Source organism: Coffea eugenioides, chromosome 10, assembly GCF_003713205.1.
Source record: "Coffea eugenioides isolate CCC68of chromosome 10, Ceug_1.0, whole genome shotgun sequence".
Taxonomy (NCBI): domain Eukaryota; kingdom Viridiplantae; phylum Streptophyta; class Magnoliopsida; order Gentianales; family Rubiaceae; genus Coffea; species Coffea eugenioides.
In genome coordinates, this window is record NC_040044.1 from 36,989,001 (window position 1) to 36,998,897 (window position 9,897).

At 36.1% G+C, this 9,897-nt stretch overlaps 1 protein-coding gene across 1 annotated transcript in view; it reads right to left on the bottom strand.

Annotated features, from left to right (window-relative positions):
* Positions 1-6,747: 6,747 nt before the first annotated feature.
* The window catches only part of LOC113750805 (phospholipase A1-IIgamma-like), a 6,260-nt gene continuing 3,110 nt past the window's right edge, over positions 6,748-9,897 (bottom strand). Inside the window, exons 4-5 of the mRNA XM_027294747.1 lie at positions 7,767-7,888; positions 6,748-6,945 (exon numbers count right to left, since the gene is read on the bottom strand). Of these exons, the coding sequence (XP_027150548.1) occupies positions 6,748-6,945; positions 7,767-7,888 (320 nt within the window). The remainder of the gene's footprint in view (positions 6,946-7,766; positions 7,889-9,897) is intronic.

Here is a 9,897-nt window from a genome sequence, read left to right on the forward strand (position 1 = left end):
TTCAATTATTGTTAACTAAACTAATTTTACATTGATAAAAATTAGTCTAGAAAATAAAATGTTAATGGCAACAATTGGTCAAAAATAGCAATCTTTTAATTTTGGGAAAATAAAAAATAAGTTACCAAAATATTTCACTTTTATTTTTTTAAAAAAAATCTCAACTTGTTAATTAAATTCAAAATGATTTTATTATAAAAAATATTCTTCTTCAAATTAACATCAATGATTAGACATGAGATACAAATATGGAAAAAAGAGATAAAAATATGATAAAATATCTCTCATACATATATCATGGATATTGGAGACTTTTGGCAAAAAAAATTTTGTCGTTAAAATAATATGGTATTATAGTGTGCTAATTATTTTAGGATCATTTTGTACATGAACTAAATTTAATTTAAATTATACAATAGATTATATATGCATGTGATTTTTGTTTAGTGGTTGGATCTTATATTCGTGAACAATCTCCAGAGAAAAAAAATTCCAGATTATACTAATTTTGTTATACTAATTATATTATTTTTATTGTTGTATTAATTGTTACACTATTTCTCTCATTTTGTTAGGTCTATATTAATACAAGTTTAATTCTTATTATTTCTTGTGTCCCAGACAATAAATATATTAAAACTTTATCATCTTATTATATTAATAGGTTTTAAATTATAGAAATTACATAGATAAGTGATATTCCATATATAACTAGGAAGATGTGTTGTTATTATTATCCAAACTTTCAAACTTTTCAAAAATTATTCAAAATTATAATACGACAAAATTTTATTATTTTATAAGGTTACGTGAAAGGTCAAAATATTTTTCATAGTATTTTAAAATATATAAATACAAAAAATTTTAAATTATACATATAATCATGTATTATACAAGTATATTGGTGGGTGTCAAACCACCAAAAATAAAATTTATATTATACCTACTACCAAAACTGAATGAGTATAGTGGTGAGTAGGGTCGTCTCCTCAGAGAATTGGTAGACTTATCACACACAGATAATTGGGGGATTTTTGGAAGGGAAATAAAAGAAATAAATTAAAGATGTAGGATTACTAAACAATTGCAAGAAGTGCAATAACTAAAGAATGTAATAAACAGTTAATTGACACAACCTAGTCAAGAAGATAATCTCGGCACCGGTTCACACAATTGATGATAGATACCTGAATTAATCCACAAGTTCGCAAATAAATTGGTTAAAGCAATTCAACAACGGCCGAACCACCAATCTCTCCTTGATTATATGGTAGTCCAGAGACGCTCTTAAACTACCCTCTTGTAAATTAGATAATCCCAAAGACGCTCGAAGGATTTAATCTATTCACAACTTTAGGAATAAAAGAGACCCAATTCTAGTTAACAAACACACATGCGGGTTCATTTAAATTAGATCAACTATTCCCACGACCCAGATTAGACTGCTTGCAAGGCAATGAAATTGTGCCGTTCACCACTAATTTAAGACAATCAAGTGATACGCACCCTTGGCCTAATTGGCAGTATACTATTTAGACAATTGAACAACTGGCCACATTGATCCAATAAATCCAAACAATAATAGACTGTTAAAACAGAGAATAATTAAATACTCACAAAAGCCGAATTTAGAATAATAAAAAAGATCTCACAATTGTTCGTGCCCCAGGCCTTGATTATTCCTCAACTAGATAAAAGAACTAGCCTTGTCTCATAACGATGAAGCAATTGAAAACTTTCATGGACTTTAGTCGATTCAAGAAAAGTAAAGAGCGGCATAACCGCTAGTCTCGAACTCCCATTGAGAACGAAAAGAAAAGACACACGATCCCTAGTCTATTGCTGTCTTATTAAAGTCTCGCCACTGCACACTTGCTTTCCGAATTAGAGTTTGTTTCTCAAAAGGATTTCTTCCTTATTTCCCTCATTGAATTGTTGCCAAAAGTCTTCTCTGTAAAGGTTTCCTAATCCCACGTATCTTCAAGCATGTTTCCCAAGAATTGCGGCAGCACCCAGGGATGGTCCACGCGGTCCGTCTTTTTCACGCAACCCTGCGGTCTCTGGCGTGGGCACGCCCTGGAAGGACTGGTCTTCTGAAAATTCACTTCTTTTTGCCACTTTTGACACCAATTACCTGCAATAGATGCACATACCAATTATGAACAGAAACCCATTACTTTGGACCATAATTAGCCAAAATTAGGACTAAATATCAATGTAATAACACTCAATTATCGCCCTATCAAATCTCCCCACACCAAGACAATGCTTGTCCTCAAGCATTTCATAGCTCAGAGATATAATTACAGCTATACACATGTGGCAGTCCAATATGTGAGTACAAGAGTCCTATCCTCCTAACAATGTCATCAAATTCAGAAATTGCAAGACTTAACACTCTCTTATAGGATGGTATATGGTTACTCACTATACTGACATGAAACACAAGAGGTCACTCTCACCACACAAGAAAATAATGTTACCACATGCTTGCTAATATATCACATCGCCACCACTGAAACCAAATTTAATACAAAAATCAAAGGGTCTTGATGCAGGTTGTAATGGGGCTCGGGCATGGTTGGATTAAACAGGTAATTTAGGCTCATTGTGTCAAAGGAAATACCATTGACCCACTGTATGAATTTTAATTTTCTTCTTCATTCCAATGATCTTTCCAAAGTATACCCATAAATTTTTCCAAAAATTAGCAAGTGCCAGCACAACCAAGGGCTTCATCCAATCATCTCAACAGATCACAAAAAGCACTTTTTTTTTCTTTCTTTTGTTTTTTCTTCTTTTGTTTTTTTCTCTCTTTCTTGGTGTGCTCTTTTTCTTCTCTTTCTCCCCCTTCTCTTTTTTTTTTCTTTTTTTTTGTTTTGTTTCAAATACGCCCAACTACATGGGGATATAGGCACTCTCGCTAACTTCAATCATCCCCTCTCAACACAATTCGAAATCATTATGCAATAAAATCAAGACATTCCTTTGACACGGGGTAAAAACAAAGAGGGTTCAAATACAACGGGGTTAAGGGTGACAAAATGGGCTATTAAACAAAGAAAAGGTCTAGGCTCAACCATGGTCAACTAGGGGAGATGTAATTAGGGTCGGTCTTTTAAACAGCAAAAAATGGTTAAACTAAGTGCCCTTATCATTTTAATGCATCAAATTCAGAAATGTGGTCTTGACAAGCATAACAAAGCAAGTTCTAGAACAATCAAATCATGTATGGTATCACTCAAAGAAAGGAAATGGAGCAGTTATCAATATAGTGCTCATTAGCTCAACAGCTCACAACAGGATATTAGCAGTCAAATCTTGCAAACTTCGTTATTCAATTCCATTATTCCGAAGACAAGACACTTAACTACAAAATGACACTGCTCATGCTTGTAAAGTAATTGAAATCATCATTATAGCATCAAGTTCCAGACATTTTCAATTTGAAGCCAACCAAACTCATCACCTATATTTTTTTGTTCCCTTTTCCTATTTTTGCATTTTTTTTGTTGTTTTTGTTGTAATTGTTTATTTTGTTGATTCAACCTAATAAACTCTGTAGTCACACCTAAAGAGCGCTAGTGAGGACTCGGTCGCGTCCCCAGCGACCATGTAATCTTCGTGTCCCTCAATTAGAAGCAAAAAAATGGATATATAGTTATGAAAGTATGGAAGGAACAGGAGGCTACCTGAGGGCAGACTAAGGACGAGAGCATTTGATGCGAGAAGTATGAGGCGTGGAGAGCCAGCACAGTGCGAGAAAGGTGATGAGTCGAATAGTGTGGGGGGTTCTGACCACGACGAGGTATGCACAATTTGAGGGCTGGTCGTTGGTTCTTTTGGACCTCTAGAGCCCGGATCCGGTTGGGGACGGCCCGACCAGGCTGAGTGGAGACATCCTCATTCTGCCTTGACTGCATGCCTTGGATGGAAGGGTTGTGTGCGATGGGGTCGTGGTAGGGTGTGGGTTGTGGTTTTTATTGGTGGGGGGATTGTTGTTTGGGGGTGTGCTGGTGGCGATACGGCCAGGCGGGCGACTGTAGCGTGAGCACCGAACAAGGTGGGCTGTATGTGACGGGGGGTTGATGGGTGGCGGTGGGGCCTGTGTCCTTTTTTGTGATGCGGATAGAAGGTATGTGCAGCTCGGCGAGCTGGGTTCGATCAGGGTAGGAGAGAAGATGGGGGAAGGAATAAGATCAGAGAATAAAGGACCATGAAAGAATAAAGGAAAAGAGAAGGTCGGGTTCATAGAGTGGGTTCTCCTTAATTTTTTTTTTTGGCATTGGTTGGCACCAGTGCAGTGGGATCACCGCCTAGAGGCCCGAGGCGATCTCTGTGTGCCGCTTATTACATCACTATACTAAAGACGACTGGAAATGAGACATAATAATAATAATAATAATAATAATAATAATAATAATAATAATAATAATAATAATAAAAAGCATAGAATTAAAGAGAAAAATGAACCAATAACAAAGAGTTTAGTCCTTGGGTTGCCTCCCAAGCAGCGCCTCTCTTTAATATCTTTGGCTAGACATTGCCCTGTTTATTTACGGTGGATAAAATCTTGTGGCTCGTTTCAATGTTTCATCCTTTGTATATTCCTGATAACTCTCGTAAATAGAGTAATCATTGAGCACACAAGGTACGGTCTTCCATGGATTTGTAGATGGTGCCAAACAAACAAGTAATGACTTTAAGTCTTCACTCACTCCTCCATCACGAACACTTGTTGGTTCGAGATATTTTGCCATCGTGACTCTTAATTTATTCCTGTCATGAAATTCAAAATCTTCTGGTATAATAAAGTCAATCTCACTAACAAGAATTAAAGAATAAGAGTCAAGAGAATATTGATTAATGAATGGAGGAGATGCCACGGCATTTGGAGATTATTCACTGGATTCATTCACTTGAACAATTTGATATTGGGGTTCCATTTCTTGTATCTCAATTCCCTTTTCAACTGCATCTTTAGATTCTTCTTCTTGAAACTCTTGCAGTTCCATGTCATTTATCAGGATAATTGTACTCTCATCTTTTTTAAGGTCGTTGATGGTCTGTGAGGGCAATTTTTCATAAATTGGAGAAATCAATTTACTCATTGTAGATGCCAATTCACGCCTTCCATCTTGCATTTCTTTAATCATCTTTTGTGTCTCCTGTTGAAATTGATATGTGTTAGTAGCTATTAATTTAACCATTTCTTCAAGAGACACACCTGACACAGATGATGGCTGTTGCTGTTGATATTGATGTTGAAAATCGATTGGCTCTGGTATATAATTGAAGTTGGAGTTGTCCTACCATCCTTGATCATACCCGTCAGAATAAGGCTCATACCACATTTGATATTGAGGTGAAAAATCTCCAAAAGTGTCGATTAGAGTACTCAGGCCATCTTGAAATGTGGGGTATATGTCGGTTGAATGCTCTGAGGCAAAATAACTTCCATAATTTGCAACAGCCAATTGATCATTAGAAAAAGCATGAGTCTCATAACCCCTTCTAGAAATAAAATCCAGTCCATCACTAAAATACAAAAGATTAGCAACCATAAACTAGTAAAAAAAATAAGAGAAAAAATAGAAATAAAAATAAGATGAAATAAAAAAGAAACAAATTAATCAAGCACCAGTTCCCTGGCAACGACGCCAAAATTTGGTGGCTGTCAAACTACCAAAAATAAAAGTAATATTATACCTACTACCAAAACTGAATGAGTATAGTGGTGAGTAGGGTCGTCTCCTCAGGGAACTGGTAGACTTATCACACACAGATAATTGGGGGATTTTTGGAAGGGAAATAAAAGAAATAAATTAAAGATGCAGGATTACTAAACAATTGCAAGAAGTGCAATAACTAAAGAATGTAATAGACAATTAATTGATACAATCTAGTCAAGGAGATAATCTCGGCACCGGTTCACGCAATTGATCATAGATACCTGAATTAATCCACACGTTCACAAATAAATTGGTTAAAACAATTCAATAACCGCTGAACCACTAATCTCTCCTTAATTATATGGTAGTCCAGAGACGCTCTTAAACTACCCTCTTCTAAATTAGATAACCCCAAAGACGCCCGAAGGATTTAATTTATTCACAACTTTAGGAATTAGAGAAACTCAATTCTAGTTAACAAACACACATGCGGGTTTATTTAAACTAGATCAACTATTCTCACGATCCAGATTAGACTGCTTGCGAGGCAATGAAATTGTGTCGTTCGTCACTAATTTAAGACAATCAAGTGATACGCACCCTTGTCCTAATTGGCAGTATACTATTTAGACAATTGAACAACTGGCCACATTGATCCAATAAATCCAAACAATAATAGACTGTTAAAACAGAGAATAATTAAATACTCACAAACGCCGAATTTAGAATAATAAAAAAGATCTCACAATTGTTCGTGCCCCAGGCCTTGATTATTCCTCAACTAGATAAAAGAACTAGCCTTGCCTCATAACGATGAAGCAATTGAAAACTTTCATGGATTTTAGTCGATTCAAGAAAAGTAAAGAACGGCACAACCGCTAGTCTCGAACTCCCGTTGAGAACGAAAAGAAATGACACACGATCCCTAGTCTATTGCTGTCTTATTTAAAGTCTCGCCGCCGCACACTTGCTTTCCGAATTAGAGTTTGTTTCTCAAAAGGATTTCTTCCTTATTTCCCTAATTGAATTGTTGCCAAAAGTCTTCTCTGCAAAGGTTTCCTAATCCCACATATCTTCAAGCATGTTTCCCAAGAATTGCGGCAGCACCCAAGGATGGTCCACGCGGTCCGTCTTTTTCACGCAACCCTACGGTCTCTGGCGTGGGCACGCCCTGAAAGGACTGGTCTTCTGGAAATTTACTTCTTTTTGCCATTTTTGACACCAATTGCCTGCAATAGACGCATATACCAATTATGAGCAGAAACTCATTACTCTGGACCATAATTAGCCAAAATTAGGACTAAACATCAATGTAATAACACTCAATTATCGCCCTATCATATATTATGAGTACTTACTAAGGTACTAAGTTTTAATCATTAATAAAACATTTTATTGTTATTTCAAATAAGCTTCCTAGTATTGGTTTGGTATAAGTTTTTTAAGCAAAATACTGCCATAAATTAGTAAGTTTTGGTCATTAATCAAATTTACTATGTTATAAGCAAGAATTATTATTTATGTATAAAAATTTACTATTACTTGAACTAAACTTACTTTCTCAGAAATATGTTTATGATATAAAATAGTACTTTATCTCTGTAAAAAGTAAGTTTCATATTTATTCCAATTTACCTTTTGAGACACAAAAGTTACTAATTATTACAGTTAACTTACTATTTTAGATGAGAAACTTACTTCCTTATTTTTAGACATTATCCTATTTAAGTGGATAGGTCCAACAGGTAATCAAATGGTCGCTAAAAGTATAATAACCTATTATATCAGGTAAAAACTGTTTAGTTACTATAACGATAGTTACTACAGCATTTTTCCTATTTTTATCCTATTTATATCTTCTATTTCTAAGTTACTACTTCCCTTTAAATTAGAATCAGGTTATTTTTCCCTTCAAATTTCTGTTCTATCATATAAGAGCTTTTTATGCCTTGAGATGTGCGTTTTTCACTCCCTGGGCGATGCCTCTTAGTCGATGACGACATTGGGCATTCGCCCACTAGAAGAAACGCCTCACTTGGATGCTCGCTGAGGCGATTATGTTTCGTCTCGTCTTGGGGCGCGCCCCAAACTCGCCTTTGAAAACAATGCTACAGCTACAATCATCTTCCCACAACAGGATGATAAGTGATCAATGTATTTCCCCTCAATCTCTGTCCAGCTTTTCACCAAAACAATGTCCGAAGATACTTCAAGGCACCTAAATGGAGAAAAATCGAGTAGTACTTCTTTGGAGATTTTTTGTTGAATTCTTGGGCAACTGCTTCCATCTTCTTTTCATAATCCCAGAGAAAATTTTCTGGAAAAGCGTAAGTCTCATTGATGCCGGAGGATCCTTTATTCGTAGCCTGATGGAAGTGAAAGTGTAACCAAGACCAGGAAACTGCTCCAATACACAAGAAAAGAACAGATGGGATACGAATCTGTGAAGCTAGCTCTGCTGCCCATGGTTTGCCATCGCAGGTCGCGGTCTCGATTGTTTTACATCCGTCGTGACATATCGGTTGAATATCGGATGATACACACATTATAGCACATAAAAGTTTCCAAAAATTTTGAAAAAATTACTAAAATTAGAAAATACTAAAAAAGGTACAATTTAAAAAATATCCGAATCAAATCGAAGTTGACTCGGATATATCGGCTGATATCATGCATCACATATTCGAATTGGCCAATATCGATCAAGTCAGAGCGAGTCATCGCGAATATTACTCGCGGATATGGTAATATCTGCGGTTCGAGGATCCGTATCGTACTGATTCCCTCCGTTCCGGTTACGACTCGGCCGATACCAATACGCATCTGCCGATCTTGCGAACCATGCTACTGCCCATGCTTGGAACATATCGTAGATTAGTAAATCAGGTTTCAAAGTGTCAAGGATGTTTCCAAAGTTGGTCTTTCCCATGTCAAACGCAAGACAGAGGGTTTGATTGAGATGTAATGGGAGATTCTTTGCTGTGTGATAGAGTGGGGGAGTCCAGGTAAATGTGGCAAATCAAGTTGTACTAATTCCATTGAATGATCAGAGAAGCACTCGTCCAAGTCTTCATTTTTCTTGATGAAACTTAGATTGGTCTCAATGGAACAGAAGTAAATCTGGAAGTTGTTTTTGGCGAGTCTCTTGGATAGTTCTAAGAAGGGAGATATGTGGCCATGAGCTAGCCATGGAACATCAAAACTTTGAATCTACGAGAATTACATTCTTTTGATGTCTTCTCCATAGCTGATCGACTGAATCATTGGTATTATCCTATGGTTTTCTTTGCTCTTAGAAATCCAAGCACTGGTGAATATAAGTATGCTAGCTTGGCCAATTGCCACATGATTCACAGAGAAATTTTTAAATTTATGATGAAATTTAAAATTTTTCTACAAATGGAGCTTTTTGAGTGTAGCATTCTGTCTAAGTGATGTTCGCATTTGCCGAATGCGAGCTCAATGAGCTCGCATTCAGCAAATGTGATTTATTATTGAATTTCTGATTTTGCAAAAATCTTAAAAAAAAAAAAATTTGCTTCAGACCTTGCATTTGACAAATGCGAGGTCAGGCAACCTTCCCCGCTCACCATAGCTGCCTGCCTTCACTCCTCTGTTTCCTCCCTATTCCCTTCTTAAAGCTTTCTACTTCTACTACTGAAATTTATACTCGTCATTAAAATTCCAATTTATTAGTATTAATTACTTATCATTTGAATATCCTCCAAGTCAAACTACTAGCATTTTTTTAAAACCAAAAAAAAAAGATAGCAGAACGAAGGAGCAAAATTTGCAGAAAATCAGAGGAACAACAACAATGGTGTTGTTCCTGTTCATAATTGTTTTTCTTTCCGCCGTTTTGACGTCGTTCACTGCCAATGTTACGTTGGATCACCGTGCTTTAGTGATCGATGGCAAACAGAAAGTTCTGATCTCTGATGCCATCCATTATCCTCGCAGCACTTCGCAAGTCCGTATAGCTCCTCCCCTGGACTTCAGTTTCAGACATATTAGTACTAATTTTTACATGCATTTATACGCTTTTTGCAAACTATTCATGTTAAGTGTGTGAAAAATTATTGGAAACATGGAAACGCAGATGTGACCAGACCTAATTCAGAAGTCCAAAGATAGAGGTTTGGATGCCTGACCTCGCATTTGACCTGAAGCAAATTTTTTTTTTTTTAGATTATTGCAAAATCAGAAATTCAATAATAATTTTAGA